The 27,948-nt window shown below is 42.4% G+C and overlaps 1 protein-coding gene across 2 annotated transcripts in view; it reads left to right on the top strand.

Moving 5' to 3' along the window:
* SF3B3 (splicing factor 3b subunit 3) overlaps window positions 1-26,993 on the top strand; it is a 47,664-nt gene extending 20,671 nt beyond the window's left edge. Inside the window, exons 10-26 of one of the 2 annotated variants that reach the window (XM_060083299.1) lie at window positions 1,684-1,779; window positions 4,564-4,636; window positions 10,130-10,281; window positions 10,588-10,743; window positions 11,756-11,911; window positions 12,420-12,563; window positions 15,068-15,190; window positions 15,923-16,077; window positions 20,542-20,716; window positions 21,659-21,864; window positions 21,950-22,106; window positions 23,063-23,188; window positions 23,615-23,827; window positions 24,340-24,438; window positions 25,114-25,257; window positions 25,873-25,977; window positions 26,380-26,993. In XM_060083299.1, coding sequence (XP_059939282.1) covers window positions 1,684-1,779; window positions 4,564-4,636; window positions 10,130-10,281; window positions 10,588-10,743; window positions 11,756-11,911; window positions 12,420-12,563; window positions 15,068-15,190; window positions 15,923-16,077; window positions 20,542-20,716; window positions 21,659-21,864; window positions 21,950-22,106; window positions 23,063-23,188; window positions 23,615-23,827; window positions 24,340-24,438; window positions 25,114-25,257; window positions 25,873-25,977; window positions 26,380-26,520 — 2,421 coding nt within the window. In that variant the 3' untranslated portion in view covers window positions 26,521-26,993. The remainder of the gene's footprint in view (window positions 1-1,683; window positions 1,780-4,563; window positions 4,637-10,129; window positions 10,282-10,587; window positions 10,744-11,755; window positions 11,912-12,419; window positions 12,564-15,067; window positions 15,191-15,922; window positions 16,078-20,541; window positions 20,717-21,658; window positions 21,865-21,949; window positions 22,107-23,062; window positions 23,189-23,614; window positions 23,828-24,339; window positions 24,439-25,113; window positions 25,258-25,872; window positions 25,978-26,379) is intronic. The other variant, XM_060083300.1, reaches the window with a different exon arrangement.
* Window positions 26,994-27,948: the final 955 nt, after the last annotated feature.

Raw genomic sequence — 27,948 nt, 5'->3', positions numbered from 1 at the left:
TTTTCTCTGCATCTGTAAGCAATTGTGTGTTATACTCTTTTTAATGTAAATATGCTCATATACTTTACAGTATTCTGAAATAGACCTTTTATCACTTAACAGTCTGTGAATATCTATATCTCATTTTAACACTCACTTCCTCCATGAAGTACTCCAGAGACACTGGGATCAGTCAGTAACAGAATCTTTTTGGGAACCCAAGGTTGCCCAAGATGGGAATTGTGTCTCTCAATTGTGTCACTCAAGTGTAGCAGAAATTTTACCATGCTGTTGCATCCCGGATTCCTGGGGTTCCAGTGACCATTAGGCATCACCCTACCCTGTCTAGATGATTACACTTTTAGTGGAAGAGTTTTGCTCACTGTGCCAGGGACACACAGTCAGTATTCAGGCACTCTTCCTGGTAAAATTAGCAGTTATGAAGTTAACTGCTTTTCTTTCTTTTTGAGAAAGGGTTAGTCCTGAGGGCGATAGAAAATAAGTATGTATAATTCCTAATTGGATTTTTACTGATTTTTTTTTTCTGGTTTCATTGGAATTTGAGGAGATAATTGTGTAGAGAGTTTGTAGCTCAAGAATAAAATTAACAGGAAGTTCAGGTATCTGTAGCAGGGCTATAAGCATTTTTTGCCATGTATCTCTTTACTAGCCTAGTGAGGCTTCTGGATCCCCTCTGGGAATAATATTTTTAAATGCATATGGTAATAAACATGATAGCCAAGAGAGCAAATTATTTTTTAAATTGTGAAAAATTAGTATATGTGCTTCTGTAATGGGCTTAAAATAACAGGAAAGTGCATTTAAAATAGGTGAGTTAATTTTTTAAAGAAGTCAGTGTGAAGGTTGTATACACTCATAACCCACATGCTCATCCATGTTACAGTAGGCTGCACTGCCTTACAGTCAAGAATTTTCATTTGAATTGTACAGTTTGACAAAACTACAATACAAATAACTTTCCACATGTTGATCAACAAATATTTGTACTGGAAAGCAGCTAGATGTCTGGGGTGACTAGTACAAGAACACATGGCTTCCCCATTTGGTGGCAAACAGCCAGGTGCAGAGTTACCCCGTAATTGGTCAGATACATCATAGGAACATCTGTAGTAGATAGGGCAGCTGTGATCATGTGCGTTCTAACAGCAGATCTAGTAAATGTAATTTTGAAATAGTGATAAGGGAAATGATATTTGGAGGTGTCTATAAACTTTAATATTGGTGACAAAGTCATGGATAACGATAATATAATGTCTATATTTTTAGTTGGAAGGAAATGCTGAGATTTCAGTTTGAGGTTATATAACAATTTCATTAATTGTAAGAAATACTTTGTTAACTCAAGAACTGATACAGGTGGGACTTCCCTGGTGGTCCAGTGGTTAAGACTCCGCGCTTCCACTACAAGGGGCACAGGTTTGATCCCTGGTCAAGGAACTAAGATCCCACATGCCACGCAGCATGGCAAAAAAAAACAAGAACAAGCTTTTTTGGTTGGTAAAACTTGCTGCTTCAAACTGTTTGCTTTTTGGAACATTGGGTCTTTTCCACTCCATGCCCCTACGGCCAGTAGCAATATTTAAGCCTAATAAACTAAAAAGTAGTTTGTCGCCCTGAGAGCAATCAGGGTTGGGTATGGAAAAGTAGCAGAAGTAGACATTTTTTTCCCCTTTCTCTGTGCAGATAGCTGACCTGGCCAATGAAGACACTCCACAGCTATATGTGGCCTGTGGTAGGGGACCGAGGTCATCTCTGAGAGTCTTAAGGCATGGACTTGAGGTAAGATTGGAATTTCTAGATCATATGCAGGGTTTGGAGGAAAGCATTGACAAAGCAGCCTAAGGCTGTATTTAATGTTTCTATGAAAGAAAAATGTTTTCTTCCTCCCCATTTCCATAAAGTTTAGAGTTTAAATTTCCTATCCTTTAACATGTTAGCACAGTAGGCACATTTTTTAAAATGGCAAATAGGGATCAAAGGGGAGAAACATGTCTGTTAGTTCCAGGTTCAGTCGCCATTACGTGGAAGTTAGGAAATCTGCATGGCACATTTTACTCCGTTTCCTTTTAGTGTTGGTCTTTTTTCGTAGCTTTTAGATACTTACATTTTTAACTATGTTAATATTGTGTATATATTTCTGTATCTTATTACGTTCCTGATTACTGTGTGCTCTTATGTCACGTCATTTTTAATGTTTTTGCAATATATCTCCATAGTGTGTGGATTAGAATTTATTTAATGAATCCTTTATTTTTTTAATTTTAATTTATTTTTTATACAGCAGGTTCTTATTATGTATCTGTTTTATACATATTAGTGTATATAGGTCAATCCCAATCTCCCAATTGATCCCTCCACCCTCCCACCTCCCGCAGTGAATCCTTTATTGGTGGACTTTTTAGGTGATATGGATACTCAAAATTACCTTCTCAAATCCCACAGCCTCTTCTCATCATGGTTCTAGTGTTGATGGCTTTTAGCAAGTACACTGGACTTGATTTTGTTAGGAGTAAAATAAAGCTTTCTCTGACAGTTTGCTCTTAGAGGTTGGGGTTGAGCAGACTCCAGGCTCTTAGAGGCCCACTGCCTGTTTTTGGAAATTTTTATTGGAACACAGGGAAGATGACCTTGGTTTTGAATTCTGGCTCTACTATTTAATAGCTATTACTAAGCTTTATAGGACCTGCCTTAAAGGATTGTTGTGTGAATTAAATGAGAATGTGTATGAAGCACTTAGGTCAAGTTCTGGCATGTAGTAACTGTTCAATAAATGTTAGCTATTAAAATTGTAGTTTCAGAGACTTCAAAAAATTTTGACTGCCAAAGTATTCATCAGGTCACCAAGTTTTCGATGACTTGAACCCAATTTAGACCTGTAGTTCTTAATTAGTTACTTACTGCCAATTGGATCCTGTCAAGCATCTGATTAAAGCAAGCGCTCAACAAACAATACATACATGCATTAACAGAAGGTTCTGTGTACCGTGTGAGAGATGAAGGACCCGATTCAGAACCACTGTTGGTGAGTCCTCTGCTCCCCACTAAGTGTTTCCAACTCTATTAAAAAATATGTTACATAAAACGATTTTTAAATTGTTGGACACTGCTTTCTTCCTGTATATCTATTTGTTGAGCCTTGTTGTCTAGCGAGATTATGGTCTCAGTTGAACAAGGTCACTGTCAGATACTACATTTAGCGTAGAGTGTGGTATACCTGACATTTACGTTTTACTGACGGTGAAGTTTTCCAAGATTCTCCTGTACCACGATCAGGTACTCCTGCTATTATTACGTCAGTAAACCAACAAAAGGGTAATATCTTTCATGTATATACTTGCATTCTTCCTATAAGATGTAGTTCCACTGTACAGTATAATAGGCTGCCTAATTTTTTATTTCTAGGTCATTTAAAAATACTTAATAAAATTTTTATTTTTGAATGGTTTTAGATTTACAGAAAAATTGCAAAGATATTACAGACAGTGAATGTATAACCCACACCTAGTTTTCTCCTCTAGATCATTTTGAGTTCATCTTACGTATTGCATTTACTCTCGTTTGAGAGCCTATAGGACATTCAGAGGATTCTTGACTCTGACCTTAAGGAGCATAAGAATCTAGTAGGAAGGACAAAACAGTTCCTCAGATCACTTTTTAGGTAAGTGTCCTAAGAGGTAGTGATTGTGATTCCTGTGAGAATTTATGAGGAAGAGATGACTGCCAGCCAAGAGAATAAGGGAAGATTTTTCCTAGAGAATGTGGCATTTGAATTGTTCTGTGAAGGTAGATGGAATTTGGCCTTGAGGGAACAAAGAAAAGAAATGGGAGGCTTCCCTGGTGGTGCAGTGGTTAAGAAGCCGCCTGCCAATACAGGGGACACAGGTTCAAGCCCTGGTCTGGGAAGATCCTACATGCCGCAGAACAACTAAGCCCGTGCTCCACAACTACTGAACCTGCGCTCCAGAGCCCGCGAGCCACAACTATTGAGCCTGCATGCCACAACTACTGGACCCCGCACGCCTAGAGCCTGTGCTCCGCAACAAGAGAAGCCACTGCAGTTAAAAGCCTGAGTACCACAATGAAGAGTAGCCCCTGCTCGCCACGACTAGAAAAAGCCCGCGCGCAGCAACAAAGACCCAACGCAGCCAAAAATAAAACGAATACAACACAATAAATTAAATAAATACGTTTTTAAAAAAAGAAAGAAGAGCAAAAAAAAAAAGGAAAGAAAGAAATGGGATGCTAACTTAGATGGACTGTTTCATTCCCACATGCTCACTTTGAGGAGGATGCAGGCATGTTATACCCAAAGGAAGCGTTTGGCCTTGGCTGCAACAACTGTCCTAGATGTTCCACCACTTCTTGCTGAAGTCTGTTATGGGAATTGCCAGTACCTCTAGCGTTTTGGTTCTTACGTTCTTTTTGATTAGATGGTTCCAATGTTTTAATCAAGTATACAGTGTGAGCCTTGCTGTGTTGGGACTGTATTATCTAGTGTAGTTGTAAGCAAGGAGTTGAGTTTCATGCTCACTGGATCTGTGGTTTGTTTCCTCTCCCTGTCAGGTATCAGAAATGGCTGTCTCAGAGCTACCCGGTAACCCCAATGCTGTCTGGACAGTGCGTCGGCACATTGAAGGTAAGCAGCCCTTTCCCAACAGTCAAAATGAGGGTCTGGGTGCCATTGACAATACAAGGCTTAAGAGACTGCATTCATAATGCTTCTGTATCGCATCATCTAGCACCATATACTAGAAACTTCTTCTGACTCAACACCATGTTTTTGAGGCTCTCCCAATCAGGGTGCCTTCACTTACTACTTTTTGTACACATGGGTAAGGGGAGCATAGGGTAGCTGTTAATATTCAGTACATATACACTTGAGTATCATAGACGGAGTTGTTGTATGTTGTGTTCTTTGAATGTATTCATCTTTAAGATACTCTTTCCATTTGTGTGAGGAGTATGGTGTAACGGAAAGTTCTTCTTTTTTCTTCAACGATGTTTCCTCACTTATTGTGCTGAAATCACAGTGAAATTAAAGGTATTATTCTGGGTATTAAGAGATTGGTAAAGCTTGTTAATGTCCTGCTCAATAGGCATAGTAACTGTGTTTAAGGAAAGCGGAGGTTGATTGAATGGAATCAGAATTTTAGAGTGAGTGGAAAAGAAGGGATGGAGGAAAGAGGAAGTCTGAGCTCCAGAATAAAAATGATCACCTCATCCTAAAAAATTGAAAGTTATGCGAAAATTCATTTCAGTGCAATAGCAGGAAAGTCTTGTGACAACTGAATTTCAGTCCCTTAGAGATGAAACTCAATTCTCATCTTCCCTTTGATTCTTTGGGATCGTAGGTCATTTCTATTCCTAGACCTCATTTTCCTCTTGTTCCCTCAGGAATGTGGGACTGGCCATATACAAAGCTTTTTCAAGAAAACAGCTGGAAATCTTCCTGCTATTTAGATGTTTTGGTTGTATGGGACAAATTTAAGGGAGCTGGGAAATGTGGAGGAGGGAAATCTCATTTCTATTAATAGAGTACACATTTTAGTGGATTTTGTCTTCATGTAAGCATTGGAATCCAATCTGAGTTGAGTAGAAAGAAAAAAGAAGTGAATAGGAAATTAGTAGGTTCATTTTAGCTGAGAAGGTAATTATTGGATGATTGGTTTTGAAAGATTTCCCCATTTTGTGTAATGTCTTCATAAAGAAACTGGTCACTGTTGACGTTCACCTTTAGCTTGGTGGCAGATTGGCTGGTTGATATTTAGGCTCTTGAAAACATTTCCCAGACTGTTTGAATTAGAAAGAGCCTTTGAGATAAAACCTAGTTTGCTCCTCTTTTTTTGTTTGTTTTTGTTTTCACTTATTAAACTTTACTGTAAAGTCAATTTAGATTTGCAGGAAAGTTAACCCCTCATTTTTATGAAGAAGGCCGAAAATCACAGGTGTTGACTGTCCCAAGATAGGGCACCTAGGTAAGAGACTGAAAGCGGTGTCTCCTGAATCTCAATCCAGTGTTCATTTGACTAACCCTGTAGTGAGTTTGGGTCATGCTGGTTTTCTAGGATAAGTTCAGTATTCTCATCCTGCTACCTTGTAATTAAGATAGGACTCTAGGGCTTCCCTGGTAGCTCAGTGGTAGAGAGTCTGTCTGCCGATGCAGGGGACACGGGTTCGTGCCCCGGTCCGGGAAGATCCCGCATGCCGCGGAGCGGCTGGGCCCGTGAGCCATGGCCGCTGAGCCTGTGCGTCCGGAGCCTGTGCTCCACAACGGGAGAGGCCACAACAGTGAGAGGCCCGCATACTGCAAAAATAAAAATAAAATAAAGATAGGACTCTACTCTCAGGGCATGTGCTATCTAAAAAAGAAGATAAGTATAAAAAACTGTTTTGGGCTTCCCTAGTGGCGCAGTGGTTGAGAGTCTGCCTGCCGATGCAGGGGACACGGGTTCGTGCCCTGGTCTGGGAATATCCCACATGCCGCGAAGCAGCTGGGCCTGTGAGCCATGGCCACTGGGCCTGCGCGTCCGGAGCCTGTGCTCCGCAATGGGGGAGGCCATAACAGTGAGAGGCCCGCGTACCGCAAAAAACAAACAAACAAACAAAAACTGTTGTGTGTTCTGATGTGATGAAAGGCACAAACATGTTGCCAGGACGGGGTAGAGGAGAGGGAACAGGCATATGTTTGAGAATCAGGAAAGGCTTTTGGGGTAAGTTAGATAAGTTTGTGATCAGTGGTATGTTGCATGATGGAACTTGTAGCTGAAAAGTTTTGTCCTCTAGATACCAAAATCTAGGAAATGATTACATCCTGATAAATTTTACTCTTCAGAAACTATAATTTAGGTGATCACCCACAAAACAGGTCAAGTTCTCTCTGTTCATTCTCTTTCCAGATACCCTAAGTTACTATTCCACATGTCCACACATGCTGCAGTCTTCCAGGCAACTACTAACCTTGGCTGGTACTTGGTGATGCACACTACCAATACCAAGCCTTTTTTTCTCTTCCACAGGTGGCTGGTGAAGGTGCTGATCACCACAGGTGTGTACCTTGTACCTATTGCTAGGGTCTACTATGGGGTCTTAGAGATTACCCAGGGAGAGGGACCTGCACAAAATATTGAGGCTGGCCTGGTAGCATCTTTCAGAGGGTGACTTTGCAGTTGGCTCTCCATGTGCAGTGTTAGTGGTGCACACCCATCTGCCTGTATGTTAAATAGTCTGAGGCAGGAATCACTTTCTCCCACAGAATATGGAACATTTGATTAATTTGCCTCTCATTAAGCTAAAAGAGGCTGTAGCTAGAAAATCTTAACTTCATACTCTCCCTTGATGTTATTGTATGTTCCACGTGTACTGACTGAAAGATTACGTCCTGGAAAAAGCCCCCCTTTTTTCTCTTTTGAGTATAATCAAGACTGTGCTGAGGGAAGACAAGCACTGAGTAGTCTGAGTATAGAGTGAGAGTGAGACATTGGAGGCCTAAATCATCTGGATGGTCACTCACTTTTCCCTTTGGAGTAGTGAGCTGTTTTTTGAGCCTGAGATACTAAGGCGGGGGAGAGAAGAAGAAAGCATTCCCTCTTCTGTGGGCTGCTTCCGTATTGCTCAGACAGATAGAAGTCCTGTTTAACTGAGACAAAGATGCGTTCTCATATCCTAATAGATTCTTCACTGAGGTATGAACTAGTAGTCTTTTATATGAAATGTGAAACCTCTGGAAGAAGGCAACATAGATTTCATAGTTCATAGTCATTTATCTTGACTGAAGCTTGATTTTGTTCTGAAGTCCACCTTTTAACCTATAACCTGCCTAGGACACAAGAGCAGCTTATCTGTTTCTGGTCCTCCTGGCTATAGAATGGAAAGGGTAGAAGTTACAGTGTGCTTAGTATTTACAGGGTAGTGGATATTCTGAGGAACTCCGTGATGTAAAGCAGCTTTCAGATGTCAGTCATTGCTTTACTCCTTGTTGAACTGCCCAGCAAACGTAAGACCCTATTTAAGTCCACTGAGCATCTCTTTATTTTTATACCTGAGCAGTCTGGGGCCTTGGGTTAGAGGAAGGATAAGGGCCCAGGCAGCCCTTTTTCCTCACTCCCCTCATTCTCTGCATGTAAGTTATAAATGTATGGTTTCTTTTTTGGAAGCTCACCTTTTCCCTTGACTGAAGGAAGAGGCCGAAATCCTGACCAGTTTGAGCCCGTTTTTGTTTGGCTTTAATTTGCTCTGGCACAGCTTTTAACATACAGGGTTTCAGCGTTGAGAACATGAGAAAGGACACAATATTTATATAATGTTAAAATTAAGCAATTCCTGTTACTTTTACATACCAGAAATTTCCAGCTCAAAAACTGAGAGCTGGAGCAAAGCTTCCAAGCTTGGTGTTGTGTGGAGAGTGAAGATGGTTTTGTTGTGCGCTATTAAGGCATCCATTTCAGAGACAACCACGTCCGCACTCCATGTTTTATGATGGCGAACAGTGCGGTCTTCTTACAAAGCCATTTTATAAGGTGTCCCTAGGCATGCGATACATGGTGACAGTTATAATAAAGTAATCTAAAACCAATTATCTGCTTGTTCAGTGTTATTCCTTATGATGGAACCCTTGCTCTGGATTCCTGGTGTAGCCATTAGATTATACCCATTAGGAAAGATCTTTGATCCTTGCCTTTCAGCCACTCATTCAGTGCACACGTATCATTAACTGAAGCAACAGTTTTGCAGAATAGTACTTACCCTTACTATGAGGCATCCTCATAAGTTATATTTATTTCTATATATTTGTATTTTAAAATGCTGATTGCAATCCACCATATTGATTTTATGTCCTGCTAATAGGTCAGAACGCTACTATAGGTTATACCAATAATACATTTTCATCTGGCCCCTTTTTCTGTGAAGAGCACTGATTCTGCTGAACTCATTGAGTAATCTTAGTTTAGCTGAATGACCCTTGGAGCAATCAAAATCCAGACTGTGTCCTTGATGTGAGTGGGGTGGATCAGGCCTGTGGTGTTGAGCTCTGACCAAGGACTCAGGCAAGCAGGATCCTTCAGCTGCTTCTGCTAAGAGTGAGGTAGCCACTCCAATTTAGTACCTTGTCTACTTGTCATTCTATGCCTTGTTTGCCTGATTTCTGTGTGAAGGGGACAGGAAGAGGGGAATTGATATAGAAAATTCAAATGTAGGAAAATCTCAATTCATCTCAAAAAAATGAACATACATTTATTCAGCATTTATCAAGCTTTATGCCAAACATTGTGCTGGACATGGGACATACATACAGAAGTTGTTTTATGTTGTAGGGTGGAATGTGTAGGAAGTAGACAACTTTTAACTATGGGATCTGTGTGAGAAACTTACAGGGTTGCCTGTATACCTCTGACCTCCTTGAAAGACTTGTTGGTGTTTGTTTATCCAAGTACATTTTATTAAATGAAAAGCAAGTTCTAATAGGATTGCTCATGACCATCGAATGGTTATATTTTTACATGTGAAAAACTAGAGTTCAAAGGCTGACAATATAAACTACCACCCCACCACCACCACCACCCCTCCCTGGTTATCCAGTGTTCTTACATATTCCTTTTGGGACATCCTAGGATTCTCAGTTTCCAGCCCTAGAATGACATAGTCTCATGGAGGCTTAAGTAATCACTATTTTATTCATTAAGCCTTGTGTTCCCATATAAGATACTTTTGGAAGAAGAAGGGGACCTTTCTTGGTTATAGGGAGTATCTCTTAAGAATGGATTGTGATTGGCATTTGAAACTCTAGCTTCAGTACATATAAATATTGTATACAAAATTTCCTCTTGCTTTGTTCTCTTGCATTTTTCTAGCAAATGTCTCAAGAAAATATTAATTTTCAAAGGTATTAGATGTGGGCATGTCTACTTTATGTACTGTTTAGCCATTTAAGGAAGCAAAGTATATCTGTAGGCTGTTATGACCTTTAATTATCTTTTGGATCATCCTGTGCTGTTTGCCACATGACTGTGTGTGATGACTACACGTAGAAGAAGTGCCTTGGAAGGTTTCTGAAGAGAATGCTTAGTGTGTCTCATTTGGCTTTGTAACTAATGAGTTCTTGGCTAACCCACTTCTTCTCTTTCCTTTTCAGATGAGTTTGATGCTTACATCATTGTGTCTTTCGTGAATGCCACACTTGTGTTGTCCATTGGAGAGACTGTAGAAGAAGTGACTGACTCTGGGTTTCTGGGCACTACCCCAACCTTGTCCTGCTCCTTGTTAGGAGATGATGCCTTAGTGCAGGTGAGGATTCTCAGAGAGCTACTTAACCTGCTCACCTTACTTTGTCCTTTCTTTGACCTCATTATGGTGTAGATTGCTGGGTTCACATTTAAGGAGCTTTGAACTTCTTTGAGATGGATGCTGCAAAACATGAACTTTTTTGAAGTTAACCTTGCCTGGGACCTCTTAACTCTTTTTTGTCATTGACCCATGTGGTGCCTCAAATACAGTGCCTCTAGATCTGACAGATCTGATAGGTGTGAGGGTCATGCTTGAGTGATGAGTCAAATTGCTAAAGTTGGGTTCCTTTCTGTTAACTGCCTCAAGGTGTATCCTGATGGCATTCGGCACATACGAGCAGACAAGAGAGTCAATGAGTGGAAGACTCCTGGAAAGAAAACAATTGTGAAATGTGCAGTGAACCAGCGACAAGTGGTGATCGCCCTGACAGGAGGAGAACTGGTCTATTTTGAAATGGATCCCGTATGTTATTTTACCATTCACTATGGGACTTAATGTAGGGTTCAGAGGTGAAGATGGGAGTTGCAGTCCAGGTATCTAGATTATATATTCATAAGAAAGGGAAATGAACACTACCAAATGTAGAATAGTTGGCTGGTGGGAAGCAGCAGCATAGCACAGGGAGATCGGCTTGGTGCTTTGCGATGACCTAGTGGGTGGGAAAGGGAGGGTGGGAGGGAGGGGATATGGGGACATGTGTATGCATATGGCTAATTCACTTTGTTGTACACACAAAAAACTAACACAGTTTTGTGAAGCAATTATACTCCAATAAAGATCTATTAAAAACATAAAAAATAAAATAAAATTTTAAAAATGAAAGGGAAATGAGAAGGGAAAGTATCCCAAAGCCCTTTACAAGGGGGTTGGAGGTGGATATGTTTTCACGTCTTTAATTCTGATTGGAGTTATGAAATGCCACCTTAGCAATGAAACACTTTTTCTGCCCTTCACACTCCAGTTTTCCACCAGATACTTGCCATATGTTTAGTTTCTGCAATCTGAATCAACTTCAGAAATTTTATTTTACTTTTATATATGGAAGGATGTTAGGTGTGTTTAATTATGTTCTTAAGAAGTCTGGATGTGGCCAACTTGTATAGTCCAACTGTACCTATGATTGAGGGTTTTTGTCTTTAACTGCCATATTTGAATTCTCTTTCACCCAGAGTATTTTCATGAACAAATAAACAGTTTTATGGATTTTCATTTCCTGAGAGCTAGGTTGGCTTAGAAAATCTGTAGTGCATTATACTTGTCAAGGGTCTCTTGATTCTCTTGTTAGTAATTTTGCTTTCCATTAGCCTGTAGAGTTTAGTCTTGGAACCTCAGGTAGAGATACTCTTGGTCATTGATTATAGTAAGAGTGCGAGGAAGCAAAAAGGAACTTAACAAGCCCCTTTTGTTTTCCAGGCCCAGGGTTTGGGGGCAAGTTGGAGTGGTTTGTGACCTCTCTCTGTCTTCATTCCTGTAGTCAGGACAGCTGAATGAATACACAGAGCGGAAGGAGATGTCAGCAGATGTGGTGTGCATGAGTCTGGCCAATGTGCCCCCTGGAGAGCAGCGGTCTCGCTTCCTGGCTGTGGGGCTGGTGGACAATACTGTCAGAATCATCTCTCTGGATCCCTCAGTGAGTGTCACTCTCAACTTTAAGGATCTTCTACTTGGAACCTGAGCACCTGACCCATTTTTCATGTCCCTCTCTGAGATCAGCTGGGCTGGACCCTGAAATCTCCACCTGCTGCTTCTCCTGATTATTGTAGCAGCACACCTCAGGAGTCTTCTGCAGTGCCTGCTTCTTTGGCTTATGTCTTGATTCCCTTTTTTAGTTTAAACAGAAACAAAAAATAATCCAAGACAGTGTTTACAGAAAAGGGCCTTGGATGACTTTAAAGAGGTGCCCTTTGCATATTTACTTTTACCATTATCCACTTCTGGAAAAAAAAAAAGAAAAAGAAAAAAAGAAAGCACAGTCCCCAGAGATGGTTCTAAGGTTCAGTCTAAATAGAACCCCTCTTCAGGTTTTCCCTGTCCATGAGAAAGAGTTGTTCTTCACTTCTAGAATTAGATTTCTCTGGGTAGGTTTTTTCCAAAATTGGTCACTTCCCATGTTTTATTCTTTTCTCTTTCCCTCTTAGGACTGTTTGCAACCTTTGAGCATGCAAGCTCTCCCAGCCCAGCCTGAGTCCTTGTGTATTGTGGAAATGGGTGGGACTGAGAAGCAGGATGAGCTGGGTGAGAGGGGCTCTATTGGCTTCTTATACCTGAATATTGGGCTACAGGTAAGAGATCTAGAAGCTCACATTGTTGGTGTCAAGGCTTCTTTTACTTTCATGACTCCATTGTTCAGTACTGTGCCTATGGTTTCAGTTACCCACCTTATGAGAAGTGAGCAATGCTGCTCTGTGTTCCACTTATTTCAGCTCTAATTAGAACAAATCAGGCCTAGAAAAAAGTATTTTTATGAAGAGTTTTTGATAAAAATGCTTAGCAGTCACTGTTCTGTGGCAGAACTAGATGGGGTCCTTAAGAGTTGCCTATAGTTCTTACAGTATGCAGCTTTTGAAACTAATACGGTTGTCCTTTGGTATCCTTGGGGGATTGGTTCCGGGATCTCCCTTGGATACCAAAGTCTGAGGATACTCAAGTCTCTTATATAAAATGGCATAGTAATTACATATTCTCATATACTTTAAATCATCTCTAGATTACTTAATTACCTAATACAAGGTAAATGCTATATAAATAGTTGCTGCAAATTCAAGTTTCGGTTTTGGGAATTTTCTGGAATTTTTTTTTTCCCTCAAATATTTTTGATCTATGGTTGGTTGAATCCGTGAATTCAGAACCCCTGGATACGGAGGGTCTCACAGTTCATAATGGGCTCCATTAGCAATAGAGGGCCCCTAGATGTTCCCTGTTGTCAAAGCACCTGAGCTCTTCATGGCCCGAAAGGCAGGAACCTAAGGATCAGAGATTGTCAGGGGTTTTGACCATGTATTGATACTTTTCGTTTTCATCTAGGCCAGGTACTTTTTGCTTTTTAATTTTACTTCTTAATTTAGAATTTCTCAAACATGCCCAGGAGTTAGACTAATGTATTGCACCTCCATGTACCTATTAGCAGTTACCAGCACTTTGTCTTTTCCCCTTCTTTTCTTTTTCCTGGAGTATTTTAATGCAGATCCAGTATGGTATATAGTTTCATCTTTAAGTACTTGAGAATGTAGCTGTACTTGAGGGGGGTGTGGTGTGTGTGTGTGTGTGTGTGTGTGTGTGTGTGTGTGTGTGTGTGTGTGTGTTGAGGCCTTAATATGATCATGCTCAACAAAATTTAACAATTCCTTTGTTTGTTTGTTTATGGCTGGCTGCATTGGGTCTTTGTTGCTGCGCGCAGGCTTTTTCTCTAGTTGTGGCGAGTGGGGGCTACTCTTCGTTGCGGTGCGCGGGCTTCTCATTGCAGTGGCTTCTCTTGTTGCGGAGCATGGCCTCTAGGCGCACGGGCTTCCATAGTTATGGCTCGAGGGCTCTAGAATGCAGGCTCAGTAGTTGTGGCGCACAGGCTTAGTTGCTCCGCGGCATGTGGGATCTTCCCAGACCAGGGCTCAAACCCATGTCCCCTGCATTGACAGGTAGATTCTTAACCACTGCACCACCAGGGAAGTCCTAATAGCACACTTCTAATTCTGACTAACCACATGTGGCTTGATGGCTATAGTGTTAGATAGCACAGACCAAGAGGTTGATTAGATTCAGATGCAGGTTTTTTTTGTTTTTTTTTTGTTTGTTTTTGGTGTGGGGCAAGAATATTTTTATAGGTGCCATTTGTTTTCCTATTATATCAGGTGGCATATGAAGTCTGGTTGTCCCATTTTAATTTAGTGATGTTAGAATGTTAGTATCTATTTTGAATGGTCTGTTTTAAAGCTCCCTGTCCATCTTTTACTTAATAACAGCCAGTGATACACATTGCTTAGATTCATTAGGGGTTGGGTAGTGATGGTTTTCTATTTCATTCTTTAATTAGCTGGAACTTTTCTCTAGAGACAAAATTTGCTTCATATCTTTGCTTACCCTGAAGTACAGTTCATATAGGGAAAGGATAAATATTTCATTTTTTCCCCTTTGCTCACTTATTTTCAGAGTAAGGAGTTGGTGCCGTAGCATACTCCAATGAAGACTGATGAAGTGTTTGTTTTGTTTTTTTTTAAATAACGTTATGAACTTGCATATTTTATAATATTTGTGCATAAAACTATTGTAGTCTTTGTTTTGGATGCTAAATTGCCACATTTTTGTGGGAGTTCCCCTTTCAAGTTGGCTCCTTTGTCCTTTCAACATGACCCCACTATCTTTGGGGGCTTCCTTCTGGCACAACAAAGTGCTCCACACACATTTGGAACATTCTTGCTTCAGACCTGAAGAAGCCATTTTTCTTAGGATTCTTATTCTTTTTAAGGGAAATGGTATTTAGAGACCACAATAGGCATGGATATTAAACTGTGCATATATCTTAAAACTTAAAATTATGAAGAAGAGTTTAACTTACTTGGTAAAAATATTTTTAAGGATATACAGTGAAAAGTAACTGTGCTTTTCACTTAGTAAATACTCAACAGCTATTTGAGTGAGTGAGTGATTTAGGAGAGAGTGAATGAATGGCTCGCTGATCACTATATATTTAAACCACCTAGTCATTTCCTTCCATCTGCTCTGAAATTAAATAAAGTAGCTAAAGAAGCTTCCATTATGTATAGGCTTTAACCACTCCTCTCCTTTTTATTAGAATGGTGTGTTGCTGAGAACTGTCCTGGACCCTGTCACTGGGGATCTGTCTGACACCCGCACTAGGTACCTGGGGTCCCGTCCTGTGAAACTCTTTCGTGTCCGGATGCAAGGCCAGGAGGCAGTAAGTAATGAAAGGGGCCAGATAGTGTTTTTGGATGTTAGTGGCATCAGCTGAGAAAAATCCCCTTGGTATAAATTTTGCTGTCATTAATTCACCAGTGTCGTAGTTAGTTGACATTAGCTTTATCTTGATTAGTTTCCTTCATGTGGGAAGTCTTGGGTCCCTTAATCTAGAGCTTCTTAACTGGATTTCCATGGCACTGTGCCATGATTTGGTTATAGGTGAGTTAGAATATTGATCCCTTCAGTCCTGAGGCTGAGCAAATGGAGTACACTGACAGCTGGAAACCTCCCATGTAGGATACCACTACCCAGGAGCAACCTGGTATCAGTGTCATGGCTTACTGTGTAATGTGAAAGAGGCTGGGAAACACTGTGTCCTTTGTAGCTAAGAATATCAGTGTTGCCGGGTGCTCTGCTAGTTCTTTACTTGTTACTGCATTTTTAATACTTGCAACTATCCAGCCTTGTGATAGTATTCCCAGTTTACACATGTGGAAACTGGGGCTCAGAGATTGAGTGATTAGTAGGCCATCTGGCTAATAGCCAGTGTTTTAGCAAATAGTAAGCCATACTGCCTCTTCTCTAGGCCTGTTTTTCTTAAGGTAGCCCTTTAGGTTTCTAAAATTCCTCGGGATATTCTGCACACTAAAATTTGGGGCTAGGATAATTTGGTTAGCATACCATGTTTGGGCTTTTCCCAAGCTTATTGGAGATGTTTTTCTTTCCTCAGGTATTGGCCATGTCAAGCCGCTCATGGTTGAGCTATTCTTACCAATCTCGTTTCCATCTCACCCCCCTGTCTTACGAGACCCTGGAATTTGCATCTGGCTTCGCCTCTGAACAGTGCCCTGAGGGCATTGTGGCCATCTCCACCAATACCCTGAGGTGAGAGAGTCCCACAGTTGAAGCCCTGCAAGAGGCTGCAGAGAGCTGACTCTTTGCCATGGCACTAGTGTGTTGTAATTGAAACCTTCATTTGGCTCAGGATTTAAGTACCTGGTAGCCAAGTCTTGGTGTTTGGGAGTTTTAGCTTCTGTTTAGACCTTCAGGGCCCAGTTTTCATACTCAGCAGCGTAGTTCAGTCTCTGAGATTTAAGACTCTTGCTTTCAAGGGCCGCGCCATCGGATAGGGTTTAGAGCAGGTGTCGTTGGCTCACTGAAGATCTTTTCTCACTCTGTCTTGCATTTGCAGTGTTGTATCTTAAATATTAACCAGTATAAATTATCTAGGCCTTTTGCAGGTTGACAGATTACACTGATCACATTGGAGTGAACACTGTCTGTATTGCAAGATGGAAAATAACCTATTCAGGTTGTCTCAAGTTTTGGCGGTTGGTTGTGTTTGTTTTCCTTTTTAACCCTTCAATGCCACCAGTGTCATACATGTCCTGGTTGTAGCTGTTGGCTGTTTACAGTGGAACTCTGACCTCTTGATACATGAGTCACTTGCTACTTAATCAAGTGAACTGCCAGATTTGTTTGCAAAAACTTTTGGAAGTTTTCAGTCATTGTCGCTCTCTTTCTAAGCGTCAGCACCTTTGTATACCTTATGCGCCAGCAGAACTGCTCTCCCTGCATACCTCCATATATTCCTTCCTGGTTTTTTATCTCTGCACCTGTCCTTGGAATGCTTCCCACACACATCTCTGCCTTTCAAGGCCTAGCCTCATCCCTGTATCCTCTAATTGTTTTATCGACATGTGCTCTCTATCTCCTTAATTCCTTATTAATTTTGACAGTTCCACAGGTTTTCAGACTTTTTTTTTTTAGCAGCAGAACATTTTTCCCCCAGGACAATATCAGGGAAGGCTGCTGTGTGAAACATATAAGAAGAATTCTTGGGAACATAGTTTAAACACCACTGTCCATAGTACTTACTGTCAGAACCATTCACTTTCACTTTTGGTTATTATGAATAACGCTGCTGTGAACACTCATATACAAGTTTTTATGTGGGTGTATATTTTCATTTTCCTTGGGTATGTACCTGCAAGAGTGGAATTGCTGGTAACCGTTTAACTTTTTTTTTTTTTTTTTTTTTTTTGCGGTACGTGGGCTTCTCACTGTTGTGGCCTCTCCCGTTGCGGAGCATGGGCTCCAGACGCGCAGGCTCAGCGGCCATGGCTTACGGGCCCAGCCGCTCCGCGGCATGTGGGATCTTCCCGAACCGGGGCACGAACCCGTGTCCCCTGCATCGGCAGGCGGACTCCCAACCACTGCGCCACCAGGGAAGCCCCCGTTTAACTTTTTGAGGAGCTGCCAGGCTGCTTTCCAAAGTGGCTAGACCGTTTTACATTTTCACCAGTGAGGTTTGAGGATTCCAATTTCTGCACATCTTTACCAACACTTGTTATTATATGACTTTTTGATTCTAGCCATCCTAGAGAGTGTGAAGTGATATCTCATTGTGGTTTAGATGTGCATTTCTTTGATGGTTAATGATGTCGAGCATCTTTTCATGTGCTTATATTGGCTCTTTGTTCTTCTTTGGAGTAATGTCTATTCAGATCCTTTGCCCATTTTTTAATTGGGTTATTGTCTTTTTATCATTGAATTGTAAGAGTTCTTTTTATATTTTAGATACAACTGCCTTATCAGATAATATGATTTGCAGATATTTTCTCCTGTGGATTGTCTTTTCACTTTCTTTTCTTTCTTTCTTTTTTTTTTTTTTTTTGGTGTTTATTTATTTATTTATTTATTTATGGCTGCGTTGGGTCTTCGTTGCTGCGCGTGGGCTTTCTCTAGTTGTGGCGAGTGGGGGCTACTCTTCGTTGCAGTGCGTGGGCTTCTTATTGCGGTGGCTTCTTTGTTGCGGAGCACAGACTCTAGGTGTGTGTGCTTCAGTAGTGTGGCACATGGGCTCAGTAGTTGGGGCTCGCGGGTTCTCGAGCACAGGCTTAGTAGTTGTGGCGCACGGGCTTAGTTGCTCCGCGGCATGTGGGATCTTCCTGGACCAGGGCTCGAACCTGTGTCCCCTGCATTGGTAGGCGGATTCTTAACCACTGCGCCACCAGGGAAGTCCTGTCTTTTCACTTTCTTGGTGGTATCCTTTGGCACACAAAAGGCTAATTATTTTTTAAAGAATTATATTTTTAAAACTCCATGTTAGGGACTTCTCTGGTGGTCCAGTGGTTAAGACTGTGCTCCCAAAGCAGGGGCCCGGGTTTGATCCCTGGTCAGGGAACTAGATCCCGCATGCTGCAACTAAGACCTGTTGCAGCCAAATAAATATTTAAAAAAGAAAAACTCCATCTGAGAACTGTCTGAAGTCATCTTAGGTATCAGCAGTGGTATATGCCCCACTTTGACAAACGCTGGCTAGCCTCATGTTTTCCAAGGAAGAATACAGCACGGGAGCATCTGTGTCCCTTCCCATGTTATGTTTCTCCCTTAGGACAGGTGCTCCCTCTGTCTGGAGTCTGCCTTTTGGTGTGGTAGAGTGCCTTTATGAAAGCAGGCCAGTGTGTAGGTTGGACTAGAAGAATCAAAACTCAGGGGTCGGGCTTCCCTGGTGGCACAGTGGTTGAGAGTCCACCTGCCGATGCAGGGGACACGGGTTCGTGCCCCGGTCCGGGAAGATCCCACATGCCCCGGAGCGACTGGGCCCGTGAGCCATGGCCGCTGAGCCTGTGCGTCCGGAGCCTTTGCTCTGCAACGGGAGAGGCTACAACAGTGAGAGGCCCGCATACCACAAAAAAAAAACCCCAAAAAACTCAGGGGTTGTGGTTTTTGTTTATGCCGTACTTTTTTTTTTTCCTTGCATAATGACAGTTTTTGATGTTTAGCAGTTGATTTTTTTTTTTACTCACATGTTAGTAAAGTATTTGATTTAATATCTGCAAATAAAAAGACCTTGCTAATTATTCCCTCAGAATATTTGTATATTTATGGGAGTGGAATGTTGTTAATCATAGTCTATTAAAAGATGTTCTAGTTTTTATATTGTACTCTTTTTTAATGATTCTTTATATATATATATATATATATAAATTTATTTATGGCTGCGTTGGGTCTTCGTTGCTGTGCACAGGCTTTCTCTAGTTGTGGCGAATGGTGGCTACTCTTTGCTGCAGTGCGTGGGCTTCTCTTGAAGTGGCTTCTCTTGCTGTGGAGCACAGGCTCTAGGCACACGGGCTACAGTAGTTGTGGCACACAGGCTTAGTTGCTCTGCGGCATGTGGGATCTTCCCAGACCATGGCTTGAACCCATGTTCCCTGCATTGGCAGGCAGATTCTTAACCACTGCGCCACCAGGGAAGTCCCTTAATGATTCTTAATTAGCTGTTTTTTTCTTTCAGCACTTTGAAATGGTTTTTCCTATCTTCCATTGTTTTTTAGGTCTGCTGTCAGACTGTATATGATCTGTAGAGAATATTTAAATTAAAAATAAAACTCCATTGTTAGAGACCAAGTGTCTATTTTTTTAAGAGCATCTGGGTTCTGCTCTTTTGCTCATAATTTGACTTAATGCACATCTCTGTCCCTTCTGACAAAGGTTGTAGAACTCATACTTGCCATCTCTTTGTGCATCGTTGTGGATTTCCTAAAGCTCAGGTGATTTTCGTTCAGGATGGCATCCACTTTATTTTATGAAACACTGTCACACAAGTTCCACATATGTTCAGATAATTGCAGTGCTTCACAACAAATTTGGAATTGGTACTACTCTTTTCTTTAGTTAATTAATTTTATTTATTAATTTATTGTTTTGGCTGTATTGGGTCTTCGTTGCAGTGCGCGGGCTTCTCATCGCGGTGGCTTCTCTTGTTGCGGAGCACGGGCTCTAGGCGCCTGGGCTTCAGTAGTTGTGGCATGTGGGCTCAGTAGTTGTGTCTCGCAGGCTCTAGAACGCAGGCTCAGTAGTTGTGGCGCACGGGCTTAGCTTAGTTGCTCCGCGGCATGTGGGATCTTCCCGGACCAGGGCTCGAACCCATGTCCCCTGCATTGGCAGGCGGATTCTTAACCATTGCACCACCAGGGAAGCCCTGGAATTCGTACTCCTTATATCAGGGTTTGTCAGTAATAATCAAGAGGGAATTTTAACTTTTCACTGTCACATTATCATTGGAGGGATAAAAAATCCTTTGAGGGTTCTAATGTAGGTTTCACTGGTGGAAACTGGAATCACCATGAACAGTGATGGGCTGTTGCTAAAGTAAAGGCCCTCCCCTGATCTCCTTGTCTCTTGTGTGTAATCTTCTACATAAGAAGGCTATTGTTTCTTGTCTAATGCCAACATTAGAGCTTTAGGGATTGATGTGTTTTCTGTGACTGCTTATTGACCATTTCAACACCAGTTTCTTGGTTCTGAGTGGCTGACCTATTAACTCCTTGCCTTTTGCCATAGGATTTTGGCATTGGAGAAGCTGGGTGCTGTCTTCAATCAAGTAGCCTTTCCACTGCAGTACACACCCAGGAAATTTGTCATCCACCCTGAAAGTAACAACCTTATCATCATTGAGACTGACCACAATGCCTACACTGAGGCCACAAAAGCCCAGAGGAAGCAGCAGATGGCAGAGGTAAAGCATTTAACCTTCAGGGTTCAATAAAAAAGGCATTCCTGTGAAATTGTGTTGAAAAGTTTAAACCTCTGTGTAATTGATGGCTGTAGTCTTTGTTATATTTGAAGATCCAGGCTCTTTTCAGGTCCTTCAAGCAGAGCCCTTTGCCACAGTCCTTGGTTTTAGAGGCTTTCTTGTGACTTAAGACTAAAACGCTGAGCTGGGTTTATTCAGTATTCAGCTATTTCTCTGAAACGGTTCTTCAGTCCTGGAACTTCCAAAACAGTCTGTTTCCTGAATTTGGGCCCAGAGGAGACTGCTTTTGTATTCCCCAGAACACCAGCTCCTTCCAGAAATCATTTCCCAGCAAAAAACAAATGGTCCCAACTATGTAAAACCGTATCTGGCCTAGAAAAGAGGAAACAAGTAGTCTTAGCAAGAGAAATCAGATGGGTTAGATAGAAAAAAGGTGTTTTCTTTTTTTTTTTTTTTTTTTTTTTTTGCTGTACGCGGGCCTCTCACTGTTGTGGCCTCTCCCGTTGCGGAGCACAGGCTCCGGACGCGCAGGCTCAGCGGCCATGGCTCACGGGCCCAGCCGCTCCGCGGCATATGGGGTCCTCCCAGACCGGGGCACGAACCCGTATCCCCTAGCATCGGCAGGCGGACTCTCAACCACTGCGCCACCAGGGAGGCCCAGAAAAAAGGTGTTTTCATCTTCATGTTTCTCAGACCGCCAGTCAAGTATTCGCCACAGCTGATGTTAGTTCTTTAGTTTCCCCTTAGTGATCTTTCCTCTTCCCCTTGTCTGTATACCTCTCCCTTTGATCCTGATTTTGGTGGACAGACTTGGCTACTTTGTGTATTATGAACACTCCCTGGAGGTGTTCTTGCTACTTGTCCACTTCTCACCCAGCACCCACCTCTGAACACACCAACTCTTCCTTGGTTCTTTGGATTTAGGAAATGGTAGAAGCAGCAGGGGAGGATGAGCGAGAGCTGGCTGCGGAGATGGCAGCAGCATTCCTCAATGAAAACCTCCCTGAGTCCATTTTTGGAGCTCCTAAGGCTGGCAATGGACAGTGGGCCTCTGTGATCCGAGTGATGAATCCTATTCAGGGGAACACACTGGACCTTGTCCAGCTGGAACAGAATGAAGCTGCTTTTAGGTAAGGAGCCCAGGACATACAGAGTTTTGAAGACTGGAATGGGAATTCCCTGGGCTGATTCCTGATTCTTTCTCTGTAAATGCAGTGTGGCTGTGTGCAGGTTCTCCAACACTGGCGATGATTGGTATGTGCTGGTGGGCGTGGCCAAAGACCTGATACTGAACCCCCGGTCTGTAGCAGGGGGCTTTGTCTATACCTACAAGCTCGTGAACACTGGGGAAAAACTGGAGTTTTTGCACAAGGTAGGAACCAGCCAGTGGTTTTCCTGGTTCTTAGGTCCTACTAAACTTTTCCACTTTTGTGTAAGTTGTGGATCAGGTCTTTCTGATTCATCTCTTGGTGGCACGTGGAAAATGCTCCAGTGAAGCTCCACTGCTTGCTGGTCCCACAGGAGGCCTGTGTGCTAACCACCCTCCATGGGGCATAGATGCATACTGAAGTAGCCCCTTGTTTTCTAGTCTTACTAAGTAGGCAGCAATTTGTGACCAAAATTCAGCAGTTCTAACGAATTAATATTCTCGGGGCAGGGGTGACTGGATTTCTGTTTAATGGTTACACTGTTTCCCTTTGGAAAGATAATAAAGTTCTGGGGATGGATAGTGGTGATGGTTGTGCAACACTGAATATGCTTGATGTTACTGAACTATATACTTGAAAATGGCTTAAATATTAAGTCATGTATATTTTACCATAATTTTTAAAATAGAAGAAATTCCTCTTCTCTCTTCCACACTGATGGCACATGAATGTGATTTCTCCAGGCATCCCACAAGGGGAGTGTTCTCTAGGAAATAGTTACTTCACAGAGGCTTCTTTGTGCTAAATGCATTGTGTCTCCCTTACAACTAAGGTGTCCCTTAAACTAGCACTTCTTTCCCCTCCGTCCATGTCCCACAGTCACTTTTCTGATATTGAGGCTTCACAGTTAATGGTGCCAGTTGAATTCACATGGGTTCTGAAGTGTTCATCAGGTACCAGGACTTCTTTTCACTTGTGGCATTGATCCACTTGCGGAAGTGGAGTGTTTACCCAAACACCCTGTTTTATAGAGACTGTTGTATGTGTGATTTGTTTTCTCTGAGCAAAAGGTGATCACTTGCTGTCTGTCTTCCTGACAGATGCCTGTAGAAGGCATTTTGGGTTGAGGGGGTATGGCTGTATGTTTTAATAGCTGCATCACCTGTTTTTCCTCTCACAGACTCCAGTGGAAGAGGTCCCTGCTGCCATTGCCCCATTCCAGGGGAGGGTGTTGATTGGTGTGGGGAAGCTTCTGCGAGTCTATGACCTGGGAAAGAAGAAGTTACTCCGAAAGTGTGAAAACAAGGTAAACATGCTGGTAGAGGGCCCAAATGTAACTAGTGAGGAAGGAGGAGACCCTGGTGGGGTGGTGGACAGCAACTGTTGGAATCATATGTCTTTATCAGGACCTTCTTTGTCTTCCAATGCCAGGTTAAGAATTAGGCCCTTGAGACTTGAGAAGGGGAGGAGTAGGTGGGTTTCTTGACTTCTTTACACTAAGAGCCAGATTTCTCTCCTTGCTTCTGTAAGGAATTTAACTGTGACAGGCATATATTTCCACTATATTAAAACCAGTTAGCTCTTTTTCCCACCTTCTAGGAATTTATTGCTGACTCCTCTTCTTTGGTGTGTGACATTCTTCAGACCATATATATGCTCTAGTCATGGTAACCTGGACTTTGTTGATTCTGCACCCCAAGGTTACACCCATTGCTGTCCTTGTTTTTCCCAGCATATCGCCAATTACATCTCTGGGATCCAGACAATTGGACATAGGGTAATTGTATCTGATGTCCAGGAAAGTTTCATCTGGGTTCGCTACAAGCGTAATGAGAACCAGCTTATCATCTTTGCTGATGATACCTACCCCCGATGGGTCACAACAGCTAGCCTCCTGGACTACGATACTGTGGCTGGGGCAGACAAGTTTGGCAACATTTGTGTCGTAAGTTGATGTTTACTTGGGTTACAGTGATGTATAGGAAAGCTGACCCAGTTTGTTTGTGGTAAAGCCAAGGACCCAAGACTGTGCTCTCTGATATGGAAAGTAAAAATGGGTATAAAATTCTTTAAGATTCCCCTACCCACACCCCATTCACCTCCCTCCTCCCCATGCGACATGATTTAATAATGATAGATTTAGTGTGAGCTAAGGACTAATATTTATTTTTACTTTTTGCCAAAATTTTGGCTTATCTTTTAAAGCCCAGTCTGGCTTTTCTTGTTTATGTTCTGTGGTCTCCATTTTTGCTCTTTAGTTTTTTGTTTTTTGGGTTTTTTTGCTTTTGAGTTTGTCACTCCTCGGCCATCAGAACAGGTGCAGGAGACTTGGGCTCAGGCCTCTGCCAAATTCGGGGCCCCAAGGTTTGCGTGCAAGGACCTGGGGCAACCGTTGCTTGGTGACCGAGGTGAGTAGGTTCAGGACCCAGCCCTGTGATTTGTGTCACTTCATTGTAGGTGAGGCTCCCACCTAACACCAATGATGAAGTGGATGAGGATCCCACTGGAAACAAAGCCCTGTGGGACCGGGGTTTGCTCAACGGGGCCTCTCAGAAGGTAAGATTGCAGAAGGCACCACAAAGGAGGGGCACAAGCCTGTGTAGTACATTCTTCATGACCCTCACCGAGGAAACATTTCTTTAGTGAATTATCCACAGTGCATGTGACTATGTTGAGTGTTCTCCCATGCAGGGTGGGTTTGACACAAGGTGACCAAGTTACTATCCCATTTTTATGACAATAGAATAGAAATTTTTCTGAGACATTTTAGCAGTGTAAATCTCTGCATAGTGGGTTCCTTAGAAAGGATGGTTGCACAGGTTCATTCCAGATACTAACCAGCTCTTCTCTGAAGTATGCTCTGCGCTTTTCTCTTCTCCTGTAGACATACTTCTGTATCTCTGGACTTTTAAAAATAGATCCATTTTAGAGGGCAAGCCTAGAGATAGCTGTTTTTTATACTTTTCTGTGGTTACCTTCTTTTTGCAAACTTGATAATTTAACAAAAAGGTTTTTTAGTTATAAATCAAAAATGATCTAACTTCAGCATGTTTGTGAGGGCATTAAGCTCTAAGTAAATGCTAAGGACATTTCAAAGTATTTTTAAATTTTAGTAATTTTTGAATTTCCAAAGGTGGTGAAATCTGGCCTTTGGAGGCACTGTTTGCTCTTGGGAATATAGAACATGCTCCTGAGAGCACATATAGTCACTATTCTGGTTTCAACTTGCAGGCAGAAGTGATCATGAACTATCATGTGGGCGAGACAGTACTTTCGTTACAGAAGACTACGCTGATCCCTGGAGGCTCAGAATCGCTTGTTTATACCACCTTGTCAGGAGGAATTGGCATCCTTGTCCCGTTCACATCCCATGAGGTGACATCTTCCACACTGGTCTGGCTTTTGCCTTCCCAAGGTTGTTTCTTGGTGCTAAATCTGCCTAAGAGGGCAATCCATTTTGTCTCCATGTGCAGCTAGGAGTGTTGTGCAATTTTTATAAGGTGACAGGAGTGCCTGGGGAGATAGGAATCTTGATTTTTTCCCCCCCTGTGGAAAGCCATCTGGTTTTATACTGTACCAGGGTTTGGTTAGTCAGAGGCTGAAGCCCCAGAACCAAACCCCGCACACCAGGAATGATGGGATGGTGTGGACTGGGCACTTAATGCCTCCTAGAGTTAGCTCTTGGATTGACTAGATTTGGTTTATGTAATTGCAGCCAAGGAAGCTGTGGTTAGGAATCTGACTTTACAAACCACTCTTTGCATTTGGTGTTTTCTCTTATGTTTTGCAAATACAAAGGGGTTTTCTTTCAGGTTTTAGCTATCTTGTTGTAGCAGGAGAACCTGTGGTCGTGAGGAACAATTAGATACTTAACATCTCCTTGCATGGTAAAAATCGATAGCTTCTCTGTTCATTGTGCTTTGGAAACTGTAGACTAGTAGTTGAAATCACTTTTTTCTTTTAGTGACAGATTCTTTGTTTCTTTGCCAGGACCATGACTTCTTCCAACATGTGGAAATGCACCTCCGGTCCGAGCATCCCCCTCTCTGTGGGCGAGACCACCTCAGTTTTCGTTCCTATTACTTCCCTGTTAAGGTAGGTCTTTCTTGGAAACTCGAGTTGAAAAGGGGGATCCTCAGCATATTTAACCAGTCTTTTTCTCTGGGCCTCCCTCCCTTAAAAATCGGAACAGTCCTGAATGAAGGAGCATTGAGGATGTGGATTGATGGAGGCAGTAATGTGGGAGAGGAGTAGTTAGTCATATTCAGAGACCTCTTCCCTCAGGGCAGACCATAGCCAGAGAAAGGTTTTCACCCAGTTTTACTAATCTGAACTCTGGCTACTAAGGGTCAACTTAGAATAGTATTCCTGGCTCTGTAAATGTAGTTCAGGTATCTGAGGGAGAATAAAATGCTTTCCTTGCAGTTGCTGCTTTAGCATGTGCCATTTTCTTTGGGCATCTAACCTTTTTCTTCCTCTCGTTTTTCCATGCCTTAGAATGTGATTGATGGAGATCTCTGTGAGCAGTTCAACTCCATGGAGCCCAACAAACAAAAGAATGTCTCTGAAGAACTGGACCGAACCCCACCTGAGGTGTCCAAGAAGCTTGAGGACATCCGGACTCGCTATGCCTTCTGAGCCCTTCCTTTTCCTGTGGGGCTTGTCAGAGACTTTATTTCCCTCACCACCTGGCTCTGAATCCATGTGACAGAAGAAGGGTGGCTGTATAATTAAGACTTTGTAATATTAAAGCTAGTAGCTCTTCCCCCATCCACTCTTCCCCTGGAGTGACTGGTTTCCCCTAAAATTGGCACTGAGATTTGCTACACTTCTCCTTGCCTGGTACATAATACATTGCCCCCAGGCTCCAGTGTGGAATACAGTGTCCCCTTTCCCAAAGCTTTCTTGCATTGATATTTTTGGCTATCCTCTCTACTTTTGTACACACCCTTAATTTTTAACTGGTTTATCTGTAAATATAGTTTTGTATGGTGTTATCTTTGTGGTAGGCGGAAGACAAGCTGAGGGGGGGACCAGGTTGGATATAGTACAGCTCTGGAGTTCTGCCACCCTGGAACCTAACCAGAAATACAAACCTAGCTTTTAAGGTGGCTGATGTCCGTGTGTCTTTTCTGAGAATCTAGGTGGGAGATTGGAGCCCAAGTTGGAGCAGGAAGAACTGAGTATCCTCCTTCCAGTTACCAACCTGGACTTCTGGCACCCTGTGGCCTCATGCTCCCAGCTCTGTGATGGTTTTTTGGCTTTCTCTAGTCTTTTCTACTATGCAGATGAAACTTGGGCTCGATAGTAATTATATAGTCATCCATACCTCTTCCCATTGGATAGTGAGGAAGGGGGGCTGGTTTCTTCTTCCCTGTTTTAGCTCCCTTCTACTTTGAAGCCTTAGAGTGAAGGATTTGGCATGAATTCCAGCTGCCTAGTCTCTTAATAGATGCTCCTTTTACTTCCACAGCTCCTGAAATGATCATTTGCCATCTGTCTACTAGGAAGGATCAGTAAGTACAGAAGAACCTGCCCTTGGGAATAAAGTCAGTACATGTGGTCCCTTTTTAAAGGCACATGGGTAATGGGGGTGGGGGCGGGGAGGCCTGTCTTCAACAGACATCTTAGGCGGGCTCTGGAGGGCCTTTGGAGTATGTGGAGGCAGCAGCTGGACGTGACCCAGTCTCAGGTGTTCCAATTCACACTTGAGAATTCAGCCTTCCCCTGTCAAACTGTGTGGGAAGCCTTCATGTTCCAGGCAATCCGTCAGCTTCATTGAACATGGAGAGGCCTGAGTCATTTCTTTACTGAGTACTTCACAGAGTAAAACCCTTTTTTGTTTGTGTGCTCAGCACTTCCATTGAACAGATTCTCTGGCAGGCACTGGGTTAGAGTCAGGAATGGAGGTGGTTAGATACAATCTTTGACCTCTAACAACCCACATTCCAAGTGCAGAGAGGGTTCCTGATGCTATCCCTGGAACTGTATCTCTTTAATCACAGCTTGGTTTTGGATCAGTCAGTAGAGACCTAAGTTTTGCCAGGAATTGAATCCCTAAATAAC

Source organism: Mesoplodon densirostris, chromosome 19 (assembly GCF_025265405.1).
Source record: "Mesoplodon densirostris isolate mMesDen1 chromosome 19, mMesDen1 primary haplotype, whole genome shotgun sequence".
NCBI lineage: Eukaryota > Metazoa > Chordata > Mammalia > Artiodactyla > Ziphiidae > Mesoplodon > Mesoplodon densirostris.
This window is presented reverse-complemented; position numbering and strand designations above follow the sequence as displayed.